Source organism: Mustela nivalis (genome assembly GCF_964662115.1).
Source record: "Mustela nivalis genome assembly, chromosome: 15".
NCBI lineage: Eukaryota > Metazoa > Chordata > Mammalia > Carnivora > Mustelidae > Mustela > Mustela nivalis.
In genome coordinates, this window is record NC_139034.1 from 80,414,925 (window position 1) to 80,441,331 (window position 26,407).

At 42.1% G+C, this 26,407-nt stretch overlaps 1 protein-coding gene across 1 annotated transcript in view; it reads right to left on the bottom strand.

Annotated features, from left to right (window-relative positions):
* The window catches only part of FGF14 (fibroblast growth factor 14), a 596,869-nt gene extending 573,614 nt beyond the window's left edge, over positions 1-23,255 (bottom strand). The window contains exon 1 of the mRNA XM_082701491.1: positions 22,249-23,255. Within this exon, the coding sequence (XP_082557617.1) occupies positions 22,249-22,456 (208 nt within the window). The 5' untranslated portion in view covers positions 22,457-23,255. The remainder of the gene's footprint in view (positions 1-22,248) is intronic.
* Between the last annotated feature and the right edge of the window lie 3,152 nt (positions 23,256-26,407).

A 26,407-nucleotide genomic window follows, 5' to 3' on the forward strand; every position in this document is an offset into this window, starting at 1 on the left:
CAAATCAAAAATAAAAAGACAAATAATCCAGTTAAAAATGAGCAAAGAATTTGAATAAACATTTCTCCAAAGAAGATATACAAAGAGCCAATAAGCACATGAAAAGAAGCTCAATGTCATTAGTCATTAGAGAAATGCAAATCAAAACCATAATGATATATTACTTCACACTCACTAGGATGACTATAATCAAAGCAGCAGACAATAACAAGTATTGGCAAGAATGTGGAGAAATTGAAACCCTCACGTGTTGCTGGAAGAAATATAAAATTGTGCAGCTGCTTTTAAAAACAATTTGGTTGTCTCTCAAAATATTAACACAGAATTACCATCTGACCAGCAATTCCACTGGTTGGTATATACCCAAGAACACTAAAACTTATACATGGGTAAAAATTTATACACAAATGTTCATAGCAGCATTATATTTAGTAATAAAAAATGGAAATAACACAAATGTGCCTCACCTGAAGAATGAATAAACAAAATGTGATATATCTATACAATGGAATACTATTGGAAAATAAAACAGAATGAGGTACTGATATGTTCTACAACATAGATGAACCTTGAAAACATTATGCTAATTGAATGCACTCACATATTTTATGATGCCACTTATATGAAATATCCAGAAAAAGAAAACCCACAGAAACTAAAAGTATGTTCATCCTTGCCAAGGTATGAGGGGAGAGAGAGATAGGGAATGACTGCTATAGGTAAGGAGTTTCTTTTTAAATTAATGATAATGTTCTAACATCTAGACAGCAGTAATAGTTGCAGTTGCACAAAATCTGAATATACCTAAAAAATACTAAAATATACACTTTAAAAGGGTAAATTTTAAAGTATATAAACTATATCTCAATAAAGCTCTCATAAAAGTGATATTTAAAATTCATAATCTGGATCTAAGAAATGCATTTACAATGATATTATAGTTGTACCACTAATTATTTTAGATTACTCTTATTACAAAAAATATTCTTTAGTTTTCTTATAATTCACTAGACAAGTATGCTTATTAATAGCCATGTAAACATATTTAAAAGAACAACAAAAAAATCTACAAACACCCAAAAAGGCATTTCCAGTGGGCCTTGTGGGGCAAAAACCAATTTCTAGTCATAACCTATTCTACAGCTGTTACTATTGACATTGCATTTTTCAACTTAAAAATGCACCCAACCTGGGGCGCCTGGGTGGCTCAGTGGCCTGAAGCCTCTGCCTTCAGCTCAGGACATGATCCCGGAGTTCTGAGATCGAGTCCCGCATCGGGCTCTCTGCTTGGTAGGGAGCCTGCTTCCTCCTCTCTCTGCCTCTCTGCCTACTTGTGATCTCTGTCTGTCCAATAAACAAATAAAAAAAAAAAAAAATGCACACAACCTATTGTGAAATGCTATCTAAGGACAGGCATGGATTCTGCATTCTGTCTGGAATACTCCAGCCCAAATCTATTCCTCATTCGGTCCAACATGCAAACTCTCATGACATAACTGGCAGTGGCAAAGGGAAAAAGGAAACAGGAAAGAAAAGAGGGAGGAGGATGAACCAGGTCATCCCTCCACCTCTAGCAATGTTGCTTCTCTAGCTCCAGGACCGACCCAACCCCGCAGCCTTCCATCTTTAGCCAACCTTCTTATCCCCCACTCCCCCTAGAAGAACGAAGATCCTGTCTTCATGAATCATCCACTGGGCCAAGCATACCATTCTTCATGTAGAAGGAATTCAATAAGTGTTGGGTATTGAATCAACCAACTGAAATGGGAATTCACGCTTTCAAAATGTTTTTAAAAAATTAAAATAGTTTTTTTTAAAGGAAACCAATCTTCAACATTAAAATCTAAAATATCAGTTCTTAAAAAAAATAAAATATAATATCAGTTCTTAATCATGGTGTCATAATCACTCACATACCATGATGTCTGCTCAAGTAGTTTGTCAGTAACAATAGAGTACTAATATTTGTCAATGATTGACTTTTTTTATATAATTAGAATATATTCAAGGCTATTGTTCTAACAATGTCCTTATTATATTAATTCTAATATTATTTTTTAAGTAGAGAAAGGAGTAAATGACAACTAATGAGCAGAGACAATTATTCATAGAAGTGTATTAAACATGAGGATGTTATATATCATGAGTCAAACTTTCATTCTTTCCAGAAAGCCCTCCATGCCCTTTTCTTGGCCCCATAGCATCAGAGTCACAGATAGGCCTATACCATACAATATTAATCAAAAGAAATTAGTTAGATGTTATGCCCTACAGATATATACCGCAAGTCTATGTATTTTATTTTTTATTAAACCATAATTTCTAATCCAGTTAAGGGTCAGTCCCAAAGTGACCACAGGGAATTAACTTAAAGGGAACCCTAGAATGAAGGCTATTATCTCCTCCTTCCATATCAAATGAAGTAGCTAAAGGAAAAACAAAAAAACAAAATAAAAAATAATGCATGAGAGCATCTAAAATATTTGAGATTTTCCCAGTTTATTGCTTTAGATGGAAGGTTAATAAGGTGCTATGGAAGAGTCATAGCAGTCCTTAGGAGAGTTAAAAGTAAAAAAACTATTGGCAAATACAGTAGCCCCCCCCCCCCGACCTATCTGTGGAGGATATATCCCAAGACCTCCAGTGGATGCCTGAAACCCTAGATAGATGTTTTCCTTATATATACATATGCATGATCAAGTTTAATTTATAAATTAGGTACAGTGAGAGATTAACAACAATAATAGTAGAGCAATTAGAACGTACTGTAATAAAAGTTTGTGTGTATGTGGTGTCTCTCTCTCTCTCACACACACACACACACAAAATATCTACTTGTGCTATATTCACCCTCCATCTTGTGATGATGTGAAACGATAAAATGCCTACGTGAGGAGGAACGATGAGGGGAACGATGAGGGTGTTGGAACACAGGGTTAGGCTACTCTTGAACTCTTGAACTTCTGACCATTGGTCAGAAGAATCATCTGCTTCCGGCCCATGTTTGCAGGCGGGTAACTGAAAGCTTGGAGAGCAAAACCATGGACATGCAAGGACGGCTGAATGTCTCACCACAGACAGTGGAATCAAGGACGCTGGACATCGGAAAACTTCGCACTGACCATACGACTCCAACAGCCACAGAGTCAGTTAGAGTGGTTTTCATTTCCTCCCAATGAATTTTCAAATAGCCTGAAGTCCTACTGACCAGATATTCTTTTCTTTCATGTCTTATTTTCTGCTTTCATCTAATACTGGCCCATATGCAGGGATCATGATAGAAAACAACACTGAAACCTATTTAAAAAAACCTACAGTGTTGATTAAATATACCATATATTTGGAAGCAGGAACTCTGACTTCTATGCTACCTACATGGCCTACTTCTCTGAAAGAAGTTTAAAGTGCTGGTTATAGTGTAGAGATCCTTAACTACCCAATACCAAGATGTCAGACTAGTTAACATTATTTATAAGTAGACGTGCTTAAAAATGTCCGATTCAGTCAATACACCTATGCTGCAGATTTCAGTATCTTATTTTAATTAAATTCATCTCAACAAAAAGCTACTTGAAAGTACGAAATGAACTGGTAAAGTTATGAAATATTCTGTTTCTTAATTTCAAAACCATAAGCTTAAAAATACAAAATACATAATCTATTCTTTTTGAATTGATCCTACTTCTTAGCTATTTTTTTCTGCCTTCAATTTACTGTTAATATGAGCCCTTCTCCAATGGCTCTCTTGGGCGAAAGACTGTACTGGCCTGAAGATGAAGAAAGTACATAAACATCCTGGATTTCCAATAAGCTAAAATGCCTAGCATGCATTCCATAAATACATTCAACACACTTAGAATTTGCCCTGCAAATTAAAAAAATTCAAACCACAACTTAGTTAAAACTAGAATACCACTAGTATATAGTATATCACTATTCAGCATCTCAAAATATAGATATTTTGCAGTAATGGGATATAGCAATTAGGAAATAAATACAATGTTTATGACCTGAAAGTCACTTTTACATAATTTTTAAAGTTCCCTGTACCCGTATGGCAATTGTATGGTATTTATTAGCAATACCAGCTTCTACCATTTTCACTAATTTTCTTATAATTCTGAAGAGGAGATTAGAAGATATCCTAATGAAATCTACAATAATATTAAAAAGCATTTCTACCAAGTATAAATTTAAAAGAACACAAGAAAGAAAGGGTTGAGGGTCTGCCTTACATTTAATCTGTTCAAGTGAAAGGAAAGACATCGTTAGGCCAAAATGGTTACCAAGATTCAGAGATAATGCCTCTTCTGCTTTGGATCACACAAAGAAGAGAAGAAGGTTATGATTCAGAACGAGTTCAATGACTCTAACGTCCTTTCTCAAGGCTCTCAGAAATCCATGTTATTGGGTACCGGAAAGACCAGACAAGAAAGTGTGCATATACCTATGCCAACCCATGTAACACAACGTGAATTCTGAAGCAACATCTTTATATGTACATTTTAATTTTTTATTCAAAACTATGCTAATACAACACCACTTAGGCCTTTTATTTAACTCTGCTGCAATATTCTGACCTTTCACATTGTACAACTGTTACCTTTATCCTAATTTGGAAAGAGTTTGATTAATTCAGTTATGCACTAACCCACAGAAATGACAGAATTCAGGTTAATGCTTCCAGTTTGCTCCTACCACAGTGCATCTACTACTGCTATCACCTAAAATAAACCCATTCCCCCTCTTGCATGAATTATGCTTGCAACTCTTACAAACTCTGACCTTGAATAAGGATCCTAGTTCTAAATCAAAGAAATTGAATCTGCTGCTTTTAAGACATTACCAGGTACATTTTTATAAAAGCTAAATTGCCATTAGTAATTTAATAGGCTTATTTTAATAAAAGTTATCTTCCTTAAAATATCAGTTTGTAAAAACATGCAAGAAATAGATATTGACCCCTAAAACACAATTCAAATTATTTAACAGAAAGTAGAAAAACAAAACTTATTTCCAAAAGTTGTGCTTCTAACAAACTGTTCCTTAATGCATCTCCCCACTAATCCTGATCCACTAATGGTCACTGAGGGTTACTAAGACACATGTCCACCACTAGAGCCAGAACAGCACACTGTACCAGGACTCTTGCAGGAAAAAAATGTGATCCAAGTTGTTGAAATATCCAAATAACCTTGTATCCAAATAGCCCATGACATTTTAGTCCTTCCCAGTGTGGTGTTTCACTGGAAAATATCATCTCGCAGAGAAATAAACTACCTTATGAGTACATAAGTACCCCAAAGTTGCTCGGTACTATACCTTGAAAGTACTGAATGTCATTCTCACCATATTTAAGAAGACAGTAAAGCTACCAGAACTAGAGAATTTAAACTGGGATCTGGCCTCAAATTATATAAGATAACACGTGATCTATGTTCGTCTGTGTACCAGTGACATGTAACTTTCAACAGCATATTCGCTACACTTCCTGTCTCACATTCTCAGCAAATCATTGATTTCAAGGAGTCACCTTGAGCCTCCCCGATGACATCGCTTTCTCCCATTTACACCTTTTATTTCAGCATTACAAAGTTCAGAGGACGCAGTGGCCTTCCTCTTGCAGAGTGTCTTGGTGTGTTTTTGGTTTATCTCTTCCCAAGCACTGAGAGAGATTTCGCCAGCCCATATTCAGCCATACTCAGGACCACCCCTTGATCGGAGCTCCTGTTTCCCATCTCCAATTAAGAAAGGATATTTCACTTGCCTGCTTCTTACTATGAAAGCCTCCGCCTTGTGCTACCCTCCCACAACCAGCTCCACCAGTAATACTTTCCAACTGTACCAGAGCAATTCCCAAGCATGTCACTCCCTGCTGTGGAAACGCTCTCTAGTTCACTGATTTTTACTACATCCAGCCTAACTCCTCTGCCAGGTTTTTGGACTCCAAATTATGATTCCTCTAATCCTTTAAAATATGATTTCATTATGTTCCCACAAATCCCCAGACATGTACCTTTCCTTCAGTCTTTGACTTTCCACTCACAGTTCTCCCCCTGCCAAGAATATACTTCTCTTTCCTGCCAACTGAAACATGCATTCGAGAGTCAGCTCAGGTCACATTTCTCTAAAAGATTTCCCTTCCCTTCCCTGACATTCCACATGGATGTCCTACAGCACTCCAGCTAGCCTTCAACTGAACAGGACTCTCATTTCTGGTATTCTCCATACACTTAGCTAAGTACTTGTGGGCCAAAGACCAAATCCTCACAGGATATTTTAAATCTCTCCTATAACTAACATAGACCATATCACATATTATTTAATAAATACAGATAAGATTATTGTAGGATTATATATCATCTATCATCTCAAAACCTCAGGGTTACTTTCGAATTTAGAAATAACAGATATTTTCTATAGACTAACTGCATCTTTGGAACAACAAAAACAGCAGTCCCAAGAAAGACTGAAAGGGAAGAAAGTGTTGCTTTTCAGAAACAGATTAAAAGGACAACACATCCATGGGATTTCTGCATGTCTTGAAACAGCTTTTATCTCAGACTCTTTGCGAGGATATTGCTACCGTGGAATCCAGGGATAATGTTTCCTTCCAGGTTAGAAGACAGATTTGTTTCCTGACCAGAAAATAAAGATGATGCCTCCCTGCAGAGCAAAGGTTGGGCAGCTTTGCTAGCCACTCCTTAAAAAACAGAAAATTGCCTAACCCCGGAGTTCCTCAGCCATAACACAAACCCCAAGTGCAAGCTCTGCCTGGGTCACTCAGCATTATCCCTGGGGGGATTTGGGGACAAGGGGAATCGATGAGCACATGAAGCTCATGCTGCCTGCTGTGCCCCGAGTAATAAAATCCTTTATCTCTGACCCAGGAGTCTCCTGTCTTCAGCCAGCATCTATGTAACTGGGGCAGGCTAACGTGGTAGTCTGAAAATTGGGTCAACTTGCAAACACTTTGTAGTTGTGGACAACTTCTGCCTGTCAACCAAAAGTAAGTCTGTTCAATTAGGAGTTTCTAGTTTACAAAAAAGATAAACAAAAGCTACCACATCACATTCTGCGTATCTAGCATTCAGTGATATGGCTGAATCTTGAAAACCAAATGCTGAGTGAAAGAAGCAAACTCAAAAGCATGAGGACACCATGATTTAATGACATGAGGCTTTACTGCATGCTAAGGTTAAGCGAAAAACATCAGAATGGTGGCTGCTTCTTAGAAGACTCCCGGATGGAAATGGAATATAAAAGAGGAGATTTCTGGGGTGATGGAATGTTCTATGTTTTGACTGGGGTGCTGGTGATAAGGATACAATAGTCAAAAGACAGCAAACACTACGGTAAGAACTGTGTGTTTTAATGTATATCAATTATGCTCAAGACAAAAATTACAAGTTCTAAATGTCTAAATACTGAATATATTGTAGTCTCTTTTAGTTTCAGGATATAATGATTCACAGACACACTAAGACATAATGGCCAGCTTCACACACATTCTTTGAACATCATCTTTCAAGAGGCAGCAACAACAACAGAGTGCATAAGAGTATTGCACTCTGAAGTAATACTGCTCAGGTTTATGCCTGGATCTCAGCTGTTAGTTAGATATTGTCAGGCAACCTCCTTAACCTCTTCACGCCCGGGTTTTATTCTTTTAAATACAAGTAGAGTCCATCCTTGAACAATACCCAGCTTAGGGGCGCTGACCCCCTGTGCAGTTAAGTTTTGACTCCCCCAAAACTTAACTATTGACTGGATCTCTTACCAATAACCTAAACAGTTGACTAACACATATTTTGTATGCTATATGTATTATATATTATATTCTTATAATAATATCTCACTTTTTCTTAATTTTTCAGTCCTTCTAGGCTACATAGTTTTTCTGCAAGTTTTTTTTCAATTGTCAGAAATCTCAAAAAAAATTTCCAATAGATTTATTGAAAAAAGTCCACATACAAGTGGACCCACACAGTTCAAACCCATGTTGTTCAAGGGTGAACTGATAAAAAAAAGTTCCTACCTGTGGTTATGAGAACTAAGGAGGTATTATAGGTGAATTGCTTTGAAAATAGAAAGTATTCTCTAAAGATCAATTGTAATTATTATTTTTTTAGGGATAGTGATAACATAAAATTCAAAGTAATTCAGGATATTTCTGTTAAAGTAGGAGACCAATATGCTTTTAAAAATCTAGTAACTTTAGGGACACCTGGGTGGCTCAGTCAGTTAAGCGTCTGCCTTTGCCTCAGGTCATGATCCCAGGGTCCTGGGATCCAGCCCCACGTTGAGCTCTCTGCTCAGCAGGGAGTCTGCTTCTCCCTCTCCCTCTGCTCTTCTACCTGCTTGTGCTCGCTCTCATTCTCTCTCTCTCTTTAAAAAAAAAAAAAAAATCTAGTAACTTTAAAGAACACTTTTTAGTGGGAATATGAGTTTGAATATTTATTATAATAATACCACCCAAAAGTCAAATCTAATAAGGCAATAGATCCATATCATAGTTTTTTATTTTTTTTAATGATTTTATTTATTTATTTGACAGACAGAGATCTCAAGTAGGCAGAGAGGCAGGCAGAGAGAGAGGGAGAAGGAACCAGGCTCCCTGCTGAGCAGAGAGCCTGACGCGGGGATCCATCCCAGGACGTTGGGACCATGACCTGAGCTGAAGGCAGAGGCTTTAACCCACTAAGCCACCCAGGCTCCCCCATATCAGAGTTTTTTAAATGTTACTGAAAGCACAGAAAGAAAAACTTAAGTCAAACAAATGCCACTTTTGGTGAATATCTCAAGTCCAGATAAACATGTCTCATTTACTTTCTGACAACTGTATTGTTAGCCTTTTTTGCCCTTTTTTCCCTAATGTAATACATGTGAAAGTTGAAGGTCCAATTGAATGTTAATCCTGACCTTGCCTAAAGAGTAAATGGAGGACAAAATTTTTGAAAGACAAGCCTCAAGGAAATATGTGAAAGGACAAAATCTGGGGTATGATAGCACAAATAAGGGAGACTGGGACACGGGGGTGAATTCTCAGTGATGGAAAAGCACTTTGGTAAAGGACAAAGCGAAGAACAGAGATCGAACTCCATGGCTCTGAAGAGCAAGCCCCGCTCTATCTTCAGCATATAAACCCCTGGTTAATGCCCCATAAAAAGGTGTGTCTGCCAGAGAATCACCTCAGAATTTTGCTCTTTAAGATTATTCCCAAGATGGCAAAAGGAAATACAATTAGAAAAGAGAAAATAAACAATAAGCGATAATGATGCAAAATTTCTATCCTTTTAAAATTCCTTTTTTTTTTTCATTTTTTTTTTATACTGCATCATTAAACTAGTTCTAACACTATCCACTCCATTGAAAGTATCTCCAGGATTTCATATCCACTCTTATATGTATGACATATGAGAAATTTTGTGTCACTGAGCTGGCACATGAGAGGAAATTTTCAATGGAAAAAGGAAGATAATGAAGTCACTGAAAAACACAAATTCCTAGGAAACAAGTCAAGTCACTGGATAATAGAGGAGGAAGGGGCCTATTGGGTGAGAGTTTCCAATCTGCCCCACCAGGACAACGTCCAAGCAGGGTGGTGATGACTGAGTAGTTAGTTAGAGTATGGACTTAGGCCTCCAGGCAAACGGATCCTTTCTTTGGCGAAGAATTACAATACCTGGGGTACAACAGTAACACAACGAAAGATGAGTTTCAGCCTTTGAAATACTTGGCTATAAAAAAACAACAACGACAAACTGTTTTAATCTCTAAGTCTTTTTTTTTCACATTTCTTCCTTTTTAAGTACAGCAGTAGTGCACCCTGCACTCCACACAGGAAGTGGAGAGAAAAGAGATTGCAATCCCTCCCAAACGACGCTTTCTCTAAGAGGCAGCATTGCAGAAGAGGTTACCACGCACTTCAGCGATTCACTGTAATTGTGCAGACAACAAAACGTTATGGGCGGGGGAGGGGGGAGCATTTTAATTACAACTACATTCAGTTCTATCTAAAAAGCAGGTGCGCACACTTACATATGTAAATTCAGTAAAGTTCACACTTCCTTTTCTTGCCAGACTTGAATAGTTAATTGGAAAACTTGGCTTTTAATTGCACTCGTGGACTCCTCAACTGAACAAAGTATTGTGTACAAAAACATGTACTTTTGACAAAGACCTATATATATAATCATAAAAAAAAAAAAAACTTTTGACTTTTCTTCCTTGTAAAGCATTTTTTCTGTCCCTGAGGACTTCCAGGTGTGAAGTGAAGAAAATGAACTCTTTATCCTAGAGCAACTCTCCTAGAACTGCCTACTTAAGTTTTGATCTAAAAAGAGAAATTCGTCAGTTTTCTACTTGCTATTTATCGCTACCACAACTCTTTGATATGAACAGTCTGAAGAGAGCCCAGTTTTTACCCCATGGTAGTGGAGCTTTTACCCCATGGAGATGGAGACGTGTTATTGGCCAATGGCCAGCAGAGCAGGATCCACGAGAGTTGTCCGAATCAAAAACCTGTGGTCAAAACATTCTAGACTCTCCCCTCTCCTTCTTCCCAAATTCAAATTGGCCACTGAGATAGAAGGACTGCACTTCCTCTCCAGCTCCTGTCTGGACCTACCACTTCTACTCCAGTTGCTGCCTTTGTGGACTTTCTACCTTCAGTCTTGCCCCACTCAAAGCTATTTGCACCCCCCTCTCCACCATAGCACTTGTCTCAAAAGTAAATCTGACCATGCCACAAAGCACACGATCTGTTCTTGACTACTGACACAGTTAATTTGGATATCGGGACCCACAAAATGGAGACAGGCCCAGTGACCTTGCCCAGTCAAGGAAATCTAACATATACAAATCACAGCCCTCCAACTAGGCTTTAGCTAGCTTACCTTACGTTAGAAAATGGGATTTGCAGTCTTTATGAGGGAATCCCTAACCTCCCAGCCAATCATGCCTGTTTTTGTGTTGCCTCTTCTAATGCTTTTTAAAACTCACACTTGCCCAAAATTCCTTGAGAAGGATGTTCCAACTACTTGCCAGCCCTGTACTGCCCTAATCAAGGACTGTTTTCCCTTGAAGAAAGGACATCAAACTGATTAGTAAATTGTTTTAGTTTTGCAAATTGCCAGTTTGGGCAATGAGATGGGACCTGAAGACAGCTGCTAAAGATTCCAGGGACAGCTTCTAGAAGCAGGTGGAAGGTACCCAAAGAGCCATTTTACTTGCTACCTCTCTGGCTGCTCTGGGAAGCTTCTCTCTGATCAAGTTCTACTTATTTTGCATTCTGAGCTCCTCAAGTTTGTTTATCTTAGCCCTTCCAGATGGAAAACTGGGGTGTGAGGGACTTCAGGTTTTTCACAGTGAGATTTGTGGCCAAACTCACGTACAAGGTAAGCTCCTCTGGGGGTGTTCTTACAGTCTCAGGAACTGTGCGGGCAGCCAACAATAATAAGTCTGCTTGAATTATGATGGGTTATTTAAAGCGAAAATAATGGTTATCCCTCAATCTAAAGAAAGCAAGATGGCAGCCAGTGGGGGGACAGGATTCACAAAGCTTCAAAGTAAGTCCACAGCACAAACTGCTAGGAAACTTGGGGAAATTAACTAAGCCAAGAAATTCAGACTTTTCCAACCAACGGCACATCAAAATCTAAGTGCAAGTTGTATTATTAAAAGCCATTAGGAAATTCACTGCTATAAAGACATTTTCTTATGAAAGGAATAATAGATCTATTATATTGCTAATGGGGATCACATAAGCCTAAGTCACAGAACTGGTAGGCATAGGTCACCTAAAAGCTCTTAAAGTGTTTGGCACCTAACTGGAAGGCACCTGTGCTAGGTAAGTTGATCAGAGAATGAGTTAGATCGACACTAAGCCACCTGCCAACCCCAAGAAAACTTCTGTGTAACAAGGCACACTGTAAAACACCACAAAATCCCCAACCCAATGGCACATCCCTCTTAGGTATAAATTTGGCTCTGAGAGACCCAACGCTTCACTGAAGAAATGGGATCCTCAAGTTCCAAAGAATTAAGTGTGACATATTTCAGCACAAACATTTATGACTAAGGACTATAGTCCCCAAAGATGTAGTTATCTACAAATCTAAGCAAGACAACCTAGATTTAAAATGGCCTTTATGGGGAACATTCCAATTAGACAAAATCATTCATTTAAAAAGTGAACCTGAAAGTAAGTATTCCCAAATCAAACAGAATGGGTTACCTATTTTAACTGGCATGCAGAAGCCTTTAAAAGACTTCAAAAGTCCAAAAAACCTTTATGGAAAGATTTACTGCAAAAGGCTAATGAAAAATTAAGGACACAAGAAGTACCGGAAACAAAAGACTACGAGAATGAAATGACTTCTACTATTCCCTTCTTTAATCTTCCTTGACCTCAGTACTCACTAATCCTCTGTCTGCACTGACTTTCCACTCTAACAGACTACATGACCATAAATAAAAGTCTGCCGATGTCCAGACTATAATGGCCTTTATCCAGAGATCCCTGTATCTGCCACCAAAACAGTGCCCCCACATGGGCCCCTTTCAGGGTTGACAGGACGCCAAGGGATTCTCCAGTAAACCACTATCAGTATTCCCTTAAACAACCAAGGGGAAACTAAAATAAAATTAATTTAAAAGCTTTGTCAAATTCTGGTAGATTCCTCAGCTTCACTCTCTACTTCAAAATCCACTCACTCTGGAGTCCTGGAGAAGGGATTGGGAAAAACTAACAAAAGCCAGTAAAGGGTGAAAATTCTTACCAGAATCAGCTCTCCTGGATCTCTGTCTGTAATGCCTGGTCAAGAGAGGAAGGTAAAATCTCATGTTATCCCTTCCTTTTCAAGAAGCATTGGATATTGATGCTTTATCTCCCAAGGGCAGCTATTGTCTTCTTATTTGTCTCATTTTATGTCCACTTGGCTTGGGAGCCAACAGGTTGGGGACCCTCAAAATATAGCCAGACAGAAGTGGAGTTTGCACTTCATTGGTGGCTAATGTCCTAGAGACTATTGCCAGCTCTCAAGGGGATTGTGTAAGTCTTAATTTTGGCTATCTTTGGGAGCTGCTCTAGATCTTGGGAGAGCAGTATCTTTTGCACCTTCTTTGGGGATGCCTCTTGCATCTAAAAGATTGCTCAATACCACCAGGAATATTTACTGTTTGTCCTGGCTAAAACCTGACAAGATATTCAAAAGGACTTTTTTAAGTAGCTCTATGGTTAAAAGTTTGCTGCTGAAAGAGTTAACAACAGGGGTGGGGGGGGGGGTCTTTCACTGCTATTGGAAGCTGACAATCAGAACCTCCTGAAAACTTATTTTTTAGTTCTTCTCCCTTAAGCTAAATGAAACTATGTACCCAGATGGAAAGAAAACTATTTCAAAGACACATAGCTCTAAATCTAGAACACAGGAATCTTTTGGTTTCCATCTTAGGTAAAGATCTTCTCCCTGACCTAAAGAAGCAAATAGAAGATAACGTAGTTGGATGGGTGGTCAGCCCTTTAAAGTTGCAGCCCCACTTTAAATTGTAAACCCAACTTTAAATTGCAAAACTCAACCAAAAAATGCAACCTAATTCTTTGTGGAATTAAGAACGGTCTTTGTCTTATAAATTATAAATTGTAAAGTCTTCACAAGAACAGAAATGCAGCCCTGGAAGCAATTTAAAACCCATACATCATTTTTATCAATCCCCAAACTTCCCCTGCTACTCGTTAAAAGCTTGTAGGTATTGTAAAATCTTGGATTTAGGAAACAAATCCTCCTCATGGGCAAAGCTTGCATTCTTTCCTTGTGCCTTTGAGATGTAAATGTTCTACCCAGCTTCTCTAGGAACTGAAGGACCCTCTTCTTTGAAAAGCAAACTTCAGGGAGGTAATTCTCATCAGAAGGAAGAAAAGTGGGGGAAGCTATTTGGAAATTAGGCCAATGAAAAATCTTTACAAAGTGAAAAGCCATCTGAACAGGTTACCCTAATTTATTCCATCAATCTGGATCCAGCTGTTCTTTTATAAACTAGTGAGTTTTGCATTACAGTATCCTCAAAATAGTTTTTTTTTCCAATTTCTAAATTTACAGGGACGTTTTAAGATTCAAAACGTCTGCAAGTCTCCCCAGTAACCTAAAGGGGACAGAAGCCGATATAGAGAGGCTCCTCCCGCCAACACGCGTGGAGGGTGTAGGAAAGGCATCCGGAGAGTGTAATGGTTAGGACAGACGGCTAGGACAGAATGCCGCCTGTTTCTGCACCAACCACACAACTCTGCACAAGGCCCGAAGAGCTCTTGGTAGTGTCACCAGTAAAACACAATGCGTTTCTTCTTCCCAGGCTCAAAGACGGTGTGTGTCTACAGTTCAAAGCCAGCTCTCCGACCAGGCTTCCTCTCCTCCACCGTGAAGAGTGGCCACGCCTCCAAGAGGGGCAGGTCAGGCAGGATCCCCTGCAGCGGGCCCTCCGGCTCTCAGAGTCTCGGATTCTAGAATACCACGTAAGTCTACGCAGCCTGGTCCACGACAGACACCGGCAGGAGGCAAGAGCTCCCTTAAAGCCCGGACCGGGCGGAGGGTTACAGAAGCTGGAACAAGAGAGCTGAGGCTGACCTGAGACTGTTCTAATAATGCGGCTGAGGAAACTGAGGCCCAGAGAACTGCAGGAGCAGCCCCGGCTCTCCCGGTAGCTAGTGGGGAAGCGGAGAGCCCCACGGGGCTCACCTTCTGCCAGTCCTGTGCTGGGGCGCGATGCCCCGCAGGTCAGCTCTTTCTTCCAGCCCAGTCCCTGCGCCTCTGCGCCCAGCGGCGCGTGGAGGGGCGGCGGGGGGCGGCGCCCACCTGTGGGCCGGGACCGACCTGGTTCCGCTCCCCTCCAGCGCGTGCTCGGGGGCGCCCCTGCGTGGACGGCGGCCGGGTGGCCCACAAACGCGCCCGCTCAGGACCCGGGCCCGGCCTGCGCGCCGGGTCGCCCCAGCACGGGCTTCGGGCCCTCCCGGTTTCCATAGCAACGGATACGCCGACCGCCGGTCCCCTGAGACGGCCCGGGGTCAGAGGTCATCTCTGTGACAACGGAAGCTTCCCGCGCTACGGCGGCTCGGACGGGCCGCTTCCGCCGCATTGCGATGCGGAGCACCCGGCGCTCCGAGGCGAGGAGCGCGTGGTGGCGGGTCCCAGAGGCGCGGTTCGCGCGTCGCCGGCGGAGGAAGACGGTGCTTGGCCTCCGCGCCGCCTGTCTGCGGACTCGATCCGGCCGACTCCGAAGCGACTTCGCCGGGACAGCCCGAGAGGCTCGACTCCTGGAAGCTGCCCCGAGCCGCAGAGGGGCCGGCTCGCGGTCCGCAGACGACTGGGGCTCGCGGCTCTGGAACGCAGGGGCCGCGCCTGCATTCGTGCCTGGTGCCAGCCCTTGTCCCTGGCGCGCTCTCCGCGCCCCCGGCCCGAGGCCCCGGCGCCCCAGCGCCCCAGCGCCCCAGCGCCCTCCACCTTTGACAGCGGCTCCAGAAGGGAGAAGCGAAATAGATGTGGTGGTGGCATGGTGGTGACATGTCCAAGGAGCTGCCGAGTTGGGAGAGGACGGCTTTCAGACTGAAAAGAATAAAATGCTAAGGGAGGGGGTGCCTCCTTTCAAAGCCGCTGAACTAGAGGCCGTTTGGGTGCTGCCCCCTCGAGAGCAGAAATAAGCCCCAAAGGAGAGTCCCAGTTACCATCTTCAGATAAGGAAACTCAGTAAAGAAAAGAGGGACAATCCAGTCGACGGTGGTGCAATGTCTTCCTTCACAGGAGAAGCAAGTTTAAGATGAGAAAAGACAAGGAAGGGGGCTCTTGCAGAGGGAACCTACGATGCGTTCGCTATTCAAGACGAGAGTGCCAGAAGGGGTGCCTGCGATTGGTCTTTGAGTTTGTATTTTTGAGTGAGACCTCAAGTTTTGAGATTTAGGAAGAGGCTATTATAAAATGTGGGCCTAGGGAACGTCAGCAAACAGGCTTGCTTCATCATGGCTGGAAGAACTAGGAGTCCACCAACAACTTTCCCTGTCTGTTTTATCATAAAGAAACCAAATTCTTGGTTGGCATTGTTGGAAAGCTGTAAGCATTAAGTGAGCTTAAGCAACTGTAATTTATACTTCCAGTTACATTCCCACAGTTAACTTTCACAAAGAATCCTACTTTCCCTATGAATTCATTTAATAAAAGTGGCCTGAAAACTTGCTATGTATCGTAACTTGAGTTTTTGTCAGGGAACAATGATAAAGGCCATAGTGCCCAACAATTGCTGGGTGACTTTGTTAGATAGCTTTAATAGCTTAGATAAAAGCTTCGGTTTCCCTGTAAAACCTGTCTGCATCATGCCTCCCTTTTGCCTTGCAAGACCTTAAGAATTCCTTCTTTCAACTTCCCTTTTGTCATCCTACCTTTTACATTCTGACCAAGCTGAAAGTTAGCTTGTAGCAACTAGAGAAATACACAGCGAAAACATCAGGGACAATGCTCAGCCCTTAAAAAGCAGGAGAGCAAAAACAGTGCATCTCTAGAGGCATATGGAGGAACCGAGACGTCTCCCTCGGAAAATTCCCTGTTCTTCAGTGCTCAGGTTCAGCTCTGACAACTCAACCTGGTCTGTGACAAACAAACTGAATCCTTAAAAAGCAGAGACTGCGGCACTGCAAAGGTAAAAGTGTCAGTAGTATTTCCCTGACCTACAGTCTCTTCTGGAGGTGATCCTAAGATGAAGCTCAAAGGTTTTATTAAGAATATAGACGTTATAGGATGCCTGGGGGCTCAATCGGTTAAGCATCTGCCTTCTGCTCAGGTCATGATCTCAGGGCCTTGGGATCCAGTCCCCCATTGAGCTCCCTACTCAGCAGGGAAGCTGCTTTTCTCTCTCTCTCTCTCTCTGCCTGCTGCTCCCCCTGCTTGTGTGTTCTCTGTCAAAGAAATAAATAAAAGTCTTAAAAACAAAAAAAAAGAATATAGACACTACAATGCACTGTCTGGTTTAAAACTTTATAATAGAGGGGAGGAAATCTTAATAGAGGAACTTCATATGTACTGTTAAATTCCAATCTCGCCTTAAGGCATAAGAAACTATTTTGAATAAATGCTTCCATTTTGAGACATCTACATGGTATTTATAGGAGGCTTATGACTCAATTGAGTGAGTTATGATGCCAAAATGTACCAGGGAGTGAAAACTTTGATTGTTGTTCTTGTTGCCATATGTATAAAAACACCACAAAAGTCCCCAATGTTTGTGTTGCTAAAACATGGAAAACTGGGTTTGAACATTTTTAAAGAAATGGTTTCATGTGGGAAATGTTAAATATAGTATAGAATTACCTTTAGCGCCTTCTGAAAGCAATGCATTATTTGAACAAATATTCTCAGTTTTAGATGCTGTCTAATATGAGAATGGGCTGGATATGGGTACAGTCAAAGTCATCCTCATTGTTAAAACCAAGTTGAAATTATCATGCATTGGATTTCACACTTGTTAACTTGGATATAATTTCCAAAAAAGAAAAATCCACTCTGCCAACAAGTCAATACTGGGAAACCTATGTAAAATGCCCTCTTTTGGTACAAGAAGTGCCATTCATTTTGCTACTTCAGTAACTAAAGCCTCCTGGATGGAGTCCAAGGCCAGCTCTGATTACATGGAATCCCACTCCAAAGGCAACATGTCAGAAGGAGGAGAACCTCACACCGGTTAGGTGTTCCAGCCATGGAGTCGGAATCTGATGTCTCCATTGGATACAAGCTCAGCGTTTAGAAATGCAGAAGTTCTGGCCCTTGTGTGGCTCACCCGGCTCTACAGGAACCCAGGATGAGTTGGCAGGCCGAGAAAGGGAAGGAGTAAAAAAATGCTTCCTTCCTTTTTTCTTCCATCTCTCCCTATTTTCCCACTTCTAAAATGTCATGACAGCCCTACATGTAAAGCAAGGGGGTTTAAAAGAATAACATATATTTAAATGAGGAACAGAGGCGTACCAGATGTTTGGGGCACCTAAAACAGCTTCAGGGAAAGGCAAAAGCAGAACTGAAAGACACCAAAAAAAGTAGGAAATAGAAAGTGACATTGAGTTCTACCAAGCCTTGCTTGTTTCATCTCCAAGTTATATGGCAGAAAGAAAGACTGAGTTCATAAAAGGAGACCCTCTGGGCCATGAGTTGGTGGGATTTTTTAAATGTGCTCTGTTGAGCTAGGTTTAGGACTTCTGCTTCTGCTTTGCACCCTCCATGCCACTCTTACTGCTCAATAAAATTATCTTTGATTATAACTTATCTTAAATTCTGTGCTTTCAAAACCCTATCAGCCAAGAAAATTTGGGGGTCTCGTGAGTGTGGTTCAATGGTTCCATATATTCGAGGCTCTGTGGCTTCCTCTGCTTGTTGTAGATGATGTGTCTGAGGAGATACCTGTGACATGACCTTAGTGTTTCCCTTTATCGTGGAATTTTTTTTTTCCAACCACATTTCTTAGCAGCTGTCACTCAAAGTCTAGTGACCTATATTAGTACCAAACTGGCCTGGGATACACATCGGTGAGTCCAAACTATCATTGCTGGTTTAAAGAAACATACCAAGCCCTCCTCCAGGCTAAATAAGAGCCTTGGACTTAGCATTCCTACTTAATGATTTGCCTATAATACCATCACCTTGCATAATTCATAAGTGAAAGCTAAGGCAGGTAACTTTTATTATAAACATACAGCTACTGCTCTACCAGGAAAATAGGGGAAAGTAGGACATTTAAGCATGCATGTGTTCTCTGCTAAGAGTTGTATTGTGAAATACTGGACATTTCTATGAAGATGGTAGATTTATATGCAGGATTTCTCAGCAATTGCAATTTACTTTAAAAAGCATATACTGTGTGAGTTATTCTTCATGTTCTTTCCAGTTAAATTTCACATAACTATAACTACAAAAAATTCTTAAAGCAATACCATTTATAGAGTGCTAATAACTTTTGTGTAGATAAATAACTCTGTCCTTAATTCATGACTCTGTTATCTACTTATTTTCACACCAACATAACTATATAGCAGTACTCTCAAAGTCCTCTCAGGAACCTTGATCAAACTACTCATAGTTGTTGACAACTTACAAATTGGGAATAATCAGCAATTTATTCTATAACTCACAAAGATTGAGAAGAATTAGTAATCTAAGAAGTCTTCACACTAAATTCATGATCCTGCTACTGGCACTTGGAGGTATTCTGCCAAGCTTCTTAGTTTGAAACCAGTTAATTGTCCTCATTTTAGATTTAAGATAACATAATAGGTAGTAGTCAATCTGTTCTTTCTGGTTTTAACAGTTAAGAAGATTTTAGTCTTTGTTTTATTTTAATTACCCAATTAACTTCTTAGTTATACTGCTATCTTGGGATCAAAAACCTGCAAACAATTTTAGGCTTCATGTTAATCGCAGAAGGAGAATGGAATGTACCAACTACAATCCCGAAAGGGAATGGCTAAGCATGGATTTGAGTTCAAAAGGCAAAACTTTTAGAAGATGAGATATGACACATTAATGTCACATTTTTTAAATAATTCACAAAACGCTCCCATTTCCAGGTTAAAATTCTAACTTCTGGCAATCTAAGACTCTACCATCTCATTAGAATAGTTGGTGATGTTGTCAGACATACTTTGAATTAACCCATCAATTCACACCCAAGTACTTTAGCATTCATAAGCTGCAAAATAAATTACCCTAAAAATAATTTGTCATTTGACACCTTCCAAAATGCCTTGAAAGGGGGGAAAAAATCTACTTTATTCCAGAGAGATCAAAGTAGGTGGCGTGGGGGAGGTGTAATAAAAATATCTTGCCCGTGTACAGGGGGGAAATTAGTCTTTCCAGTAAAACTGCTTACAAATAGAAAGAAAGAAAGAGAGAGAGGGATAAAGGCCAGTAAGGAAACTTAGCCTTCTGAGCAGAATTCTTTCCCATTCTCCAGTACTACAGAGGGACTGACTTCAAGGTTCCTAAACAAATGGCCAAGTCTTAAAAAGAAAAGAAAAGAAAAGAAAAAAGGATGCTTTTACAGTATTCCTTTCTCAGAAGGGAGCTAAATCTACAGGACACGAGAATCCTTCAAAACCCACTATTTTTACTGCCTGAAAGCACAAATCCTCCCTCCCAAGAGCAGCCTTTGGCTTGTCCCACTTTGCTAAGTCTTGCAAAAAGGGTCTTCACCCGAACTCGTGAGACGGTGGGGGTGCGGCTCTAGCTATCACCGGAACGTCAGCAAGTGCGGGGCTCGGTGCGGGGTTGGGGTCCACCTCACAGTTGAATTAGGAACGCGAGCGGTGAGGTGACAACATCACTTTCTCCGCGGGCGATGCTCAGGATGGGTGCTAGCGCTTCAGAGTTGCTAAATGCTGAGAAGTTGAGGGCGAGAAGGGTAAAAGGACGCGGAACGGAGGAGGAGGGTGAGAAGGGAGGAGGCGGCGGCGGAGGCCGCGGAGGGAACAGAGGCGGACGGCGAGAAAGGGGCAGCGCTCCAGCGCAGGAGGGAGAACTCCAGGGCAGGGCACGGGGCCCACTGCAGCACGGCGCCCGCGGGCAGCCAGAGACTCTCCCCGAGCCTCCGCTGCTCCCCAAACGTCCCAGGAGGGGCAACTGCCCAGGCGTCCCCGCCCGCAAGCGAGCATCTGCCCTTTGGCCGCTCTAACAACTCGCAGCTCCCGTCCTGCTGCAGCACTGGGGGCCTCCGGGGTGCTCAGCCTCCACACCCACCACCCCCATCTCCGCCCCCCCACTCCTCCTCCTCCCCTTCCTGCCCTTCCTCCCCCTCCTCCTCCTCCTCCTCCTCCTCCTCGGTCTTCCTCCCTCCTCCTCCTCCCCCTCTCGCTCCGGGCGCCCGCAGACGGCATCCCCCCCCCCCCACTCCCCGGAGCGAGCCGCCCCAGCTACGCTGCGTTTGGAATGTTCGGAGGCAGGGAGACAGCAGCCACTTGCTGCCCGGCCGCTGGGGCTCGGGGTGCCAGCGCGGCCCCCGGCGGAGCTCCGGGTGTCAGGGCGGCCGCGGGGAGCCATGATCTACTACACCGCAGTGCCGGCGTCAGGAGCCTCCAGCGCCGGGCGGCCACTGCGGGACGCCCGGGGCCCCGCCCCCGCCCCCGACGCAGCCCCAGACACAAACACCGGCCCCCGAGCCCTCCCCAGCCTGAACTGACCCCGGGACGCCACACACCCCCGCTGCCCGCGCGCGCGGCTCCCAGACTGGCTGCGCCCAGCCTCCTCGTCGGCGCGCCGCCGCCACCACGCAGCCCTCCGGCCTGGCCTCCCCCCAGTTGCTCGCCCACAGCTTCGCCGCCACCCCCAAACGCCTCAGATTGGGATACCGGGAAGTGAACCCCCGGGACTCGACTCCCCGAATCACCTGCATTTGCATTTCTTATGTAATGCCCTGCAAGTTTCCCGGTTGGAGCCTTTGGAATAGGGGCGCATGATGACCGGAGCCTGAAGCTGGGACCCACCACCCGGCTCGTCCCACCCGCGGGACTCGGGCGCAGGGTTTTGACACTGCTTTTTCGGGGGGGGGGGGTTAAATTGCATATACTGGAGGGGCTGGGCTTGTCTTCTCCGTCTGGGGTTCCCCCAGGCATAAGCCCAGCTCAAGTATTCCCACTGGCAGGAGGTGTCGGAGGCAGACGGGGGAATGAGTTAATACTCGTGCCCGGAGAGCTAGACGGGGGAGGGAGGCGGGGGCTGACGGAGGAGCGGGGCCGCGAGGGAGAGGGCCTCTTTTACTTTGGTAAAGGTGATGGGGTGACGAATATTGTGCAAGCTAATCAGAAAGTCTAGAGCAGGTCCTCGGCACCTAGCTACGTCCCTGAACCTGCTGCAGAAGTAAGGAGAGCTCGCGGTTCTTTTTCCTGGCAACTACCGAACCTTCAACTGCCTCGGGCAAAACCTTAAGCCACAGCCCTTCAATATTCCACCAAACATAGGTAACCAAATACATTAAAAAAAAAAAAAGTTTCCTCCTCCCTCCTAGTGATGGATTGTGTCACAGCCAAGAGATGCTGATAATGGTTTTCCGGCTCAGAGACACCGATCCAGCTGTTACCTGTTTATCCATCAACACCTCTATATGCAACACTGTCCTGGTTCCTTTTCTGTTTCCCCTGCCTTCCTGCATAGCAGAACTGCAGATATAGCTCAATGAGCAACAGACAGGTTATTATGAGGAAAAACATAACATGATGCATGTTTTGCTTACCAGTTGGGTTCTTGTTTTTCTTAAGACTCTTGCCACAAAGACACTGCAGCATATGCGTTCCTTTGCTGAAAATGTTCCAAAGAAACCACATTGATTTGGGCGAAAAGCAATCCAGCAGCTTAGACACCCTGAGAAAGAAGAGATCCTTGTGGTTGCATAATAATAATTTGAAATCAGTTCTCCTGAAGAGGGGCACCGGTTTTACCATAGGAAAAACGATAATATTCCGGATCTTCTCCCAGTTTTTTCCCCTCACGTGGTATATTTCTTTGAGACTTCTCAGTGATTGTTTTTTTTCGGCCAGGGTGAATGATTTATCCCCCGCGATCACCACTGGATTATTACCAAAAGGTTGGGAAAAAAATCCTTTTTCAGCATGAAGCCAAACAAAAAAGCAAAGAAATCCCAACAGAGACCAGAACTAATCGGAGAGAACAGTAATGCACAAAAGATCCCCAAAGAGAAAACCATAGCCTTTTACTTGATCGCTCTGAGGATGGGTGGGTCTGCAGAAGGCAAAGCAGGATTCATCTCACTGAGAGAAGACTGCCATTGTGTAGCCCCTAGGAGAGAAGGAAAAAAAAAAAAAAGGAAAAAGAAAGAAAGAAAAAAAAAAAAGAAAAAAAAAAAAAAAAAACCACCAGCACACACACACACACCAATACCACCTCCGAAATCGAGTCTAACCGCCGAAGACAGAGCCTCCCTTCTCCCAGTGTCGATTTTTTTTTTTTTTATAATCAATCGCCAGTGCTCAGTGGGATCGGATTGAACCTGCAGTTCTCAATCACCACGAAGAAAAGATGCCAATCCAGGTGCCCCCTCCCCGCGTCAGGCTGGCAGTAGGTAGAGAGCGCCACAGACCCCCTGCCTCCTTCCCGTCACTCGCCCAGCTTCCAACCACGGCGAGCATGAGGAAAATCGCCCCTCCGGATTCCTCGCCCAGCCTCGGATGTGAGTTACAGGCATTAGAGGGAGGAGGAGGAGGAGTTGAAGTTTGCATTGAAAAGACTGGCTTTCCATGACGTAGCCACGTGCTTTCAGACCCGTCACCAGTGAGATGCTTCAACCCGCCCGGGGAGGGCAGTGTCACTGCAGTCTCTCCGCTACTTTCCCCCCCCCCTGGAGGTCCCCCCAACGCCCGCACCGGGCCCCGGCCCCGGCCCCGGCCCTGGACCCTCTCCCTCCTCTGGCCAGAAGGAGTCGGCCGGCTGCTTGCTCCTGGAGCCACCTAACAAGAGTGAAAAGTGGATTTTGAAAAGGAAAATGAACAATTATAATTAGTAAGCCTTGGAAAAGATGGGAGATGGAAGGGGGCTGAGGAGCAGCAGTACTTTAGGACCACCCCTCACTGCCCAAAGGAGCTCCGCCTTACTGACATTCGCCAAAAACAGCATAGAAAGCCTCTAAAACAGGAAGGAAAACTCAAGTTCCTTTAGTTCTTCTTATCTGAATTCTACTTAAAGGGCTGTTTGAAAAATGTAGACCAGGCATAGGACAAATATGTACTTACAGAAACAGCCTTTTAAAAAGATAACCACTAAAATCTAGGTGGCAAACTCTATTTTGGTGGAGAGGGTCATATGAGAAAAGTTAACACCTTTTTTTAGACAGGCAATCCATTATCCTCAAATAATTTTTTTGAACAGAAAACACTCTGCTTAGATTACACCCTAATTCATTGCTTGTTTCTGTGCCCCTTATTGAGTAGCCATAAATTCACCTTCATTTTCATTCCCTTCTCATCTACACTAATATACAACCGTGTCACCCCCCCCCCCCCACCATCTAACCTAACCAAACAGGCAAATTTTCTGCTTTCCCAGGATACAACCCAGTTTCCTTCTTACTCAGGAAATCAAAAGATTTAAGACAGGACTAAAGATTTTGTCTTATTTGGGGAAAAAAATACAATGTATAAGATATAACAACTATTACAAAGAATAAGATCACAAACTCCAGCGTTCTCCCAGTTCTCAAATTAACAAATGTGAGCATTTCAACACATTTGTGACCTGAGCATTTCAGAAAAGTAAAATTGACCTCTCTCACTCTTATTAAGTAAATGGATTAAAGTTATGTCAATTTATTTCCATTTTATGGAAAACTGATATAATATTTTTAACTAATTTAATGGGGCTTCTGGGTGGTTCAGTGGTTTAAAGCCTCTGCCTTCAGCTCAGGTCATGATCTCAGGGTCCTGGGATCAAGCCACACATCAGGCTCCATGCTCAGTGGGGAGCCTGCCTCTCCTTCTCCCCCTGTTTATTTCTCTCTCTCTCTCTCTCTCTCTCTCTCTCAAATTAATTAATTAATTAAATACTTTAAAAAACAAAAATGTGTTTTCAGAAGCTCCATTTTAATTCCAAAAAAAATAAAATAAAATCTCAAAATGCCTCTAATGCATGAGATCTCAAACTATCTTATAAACAAAGAGCTGTTGATTTGTTGTTGAGGATTGAGTCAAGAAATTGATTTTAAAAAAATTAACACTTTGATTAGCAGTTATCAAAAAATAAAAAGGTAATGACTTTCCCACTGTGAATTTTTTTAATATCTGAGATGACACGTCAAAATGTGTATCCCATACCCAAAACCCTTTTGGGAAACATTAGTCAATTTTAGGTAAGATAGAAAAAAAATCTAAAATGAATAAATTCTATTAATGATATGGAACTGGAAAGTTAAGTAGTGATGCCCTCAGTGTGCCAAAAGAGTCATGTCATAAAGCCCAAGGAAACTAACGAGATTAACAGCAGTCTAAATAAAGTTTGGGAAGTAAAGAAAATTTAACGCCAAATGACTTAGGACAAGCAGTCTGAAAAAAAAAAAAATGAAGAACAGAATTCCTTTTTGAAAGGGGAAAAATGGGATAGCATTGCCAAAAATTAAGAAAGCATTTTTTATTTTAATCAATCGGGGATGAATACTGTATGCTGCTTCTATAACATTCTGGTGTCCTCTCCTGGTTCTAGAATATCCCAATATGGATGGAGGCCAGAGAAACAGTAGAGTCAAAAATATTCTCCCATCAAGTTCTTCTGAGTTCAGATAGCTCTAAGGTTCTATAAAAGTTTGCTGAGTTCCCTGAGGTATTTCACAAGTAGAGTAAAATCTGGGGAGATGTTCTGTAATTATTAAAAATTTTTACATGCTAAGTTTGTGTAGAAAGAACACTTCTCATACTGGTTCTTCTTGCATTTCCAAATTGGACCCTCTTCTTTACATTATAACCATGAATTTGATCCCTCCTCAAAAAAAGATTTACTGCCAGAAAACTGTGGTTTGTTTTCCTATATATTGATGGAAAATTTATTGCATCTTTGTCCTATCACCTAAGGAACAACATAAAAGGTCATTAACTGTGACTATTTACTGAGAATCTATTATGCCAGGCACTGTGTTAGTTGCTTCTTATCTTTCATGCCATTTAAATGAAAAATAAATCATTTAGTACAATGTATGAGATTTCTGTAGTTCCTTTCTATATTTATTGATACATCATGTACTTATGTTACATAGGCTATTATTAACATTATTAAACAAACAAACAAAAAATACCAAATGTTTTTGTCTGGAAAAGATGGCCTAACCCTGGTTCCAAAGAACTTGCAATTTCTGATGACCTCTGAGGCACCCAATTCAATTATTCAACCATTATTTTTTGACCCCCACTCCCCGCCCATGAACGTTTTCTTGTAAGACTCCATTTTGCAGGCTAACCCATAAAATTAAACCAGCTCTACAGTTACATAATAAAGAAGACCACAAGTAGTCCAAGAATCAACATAGGTTTCTGGGGGCTGCCAGCTTAGGGATGATCTGAAGATATTTACAGAGACCTGAGTTCAGACCATTATTTAAGACCATATTTTGGAAGACTATCAGTACTGTTGCTTGTGTTTTGCCATGCTACAAATCACTATTAGATGAAAAAAATTAGAACTATCAGAAAAAAAAATGCAAGCTTTAGAACACATGTAAGTAAAGCTAAAATGAGGAAAGCTTCATCATAACTATAAGAAATAGCAGTAAAATTTGTAGTATATATAGGTAGAAAAGACTGTTTTTCATTGAGCTGAGATAAAATAAACCCATTAGTCACTATCAAGGTCATCTAAAAATTAAACATATCTACAGCACACCATAGTTAACTAAC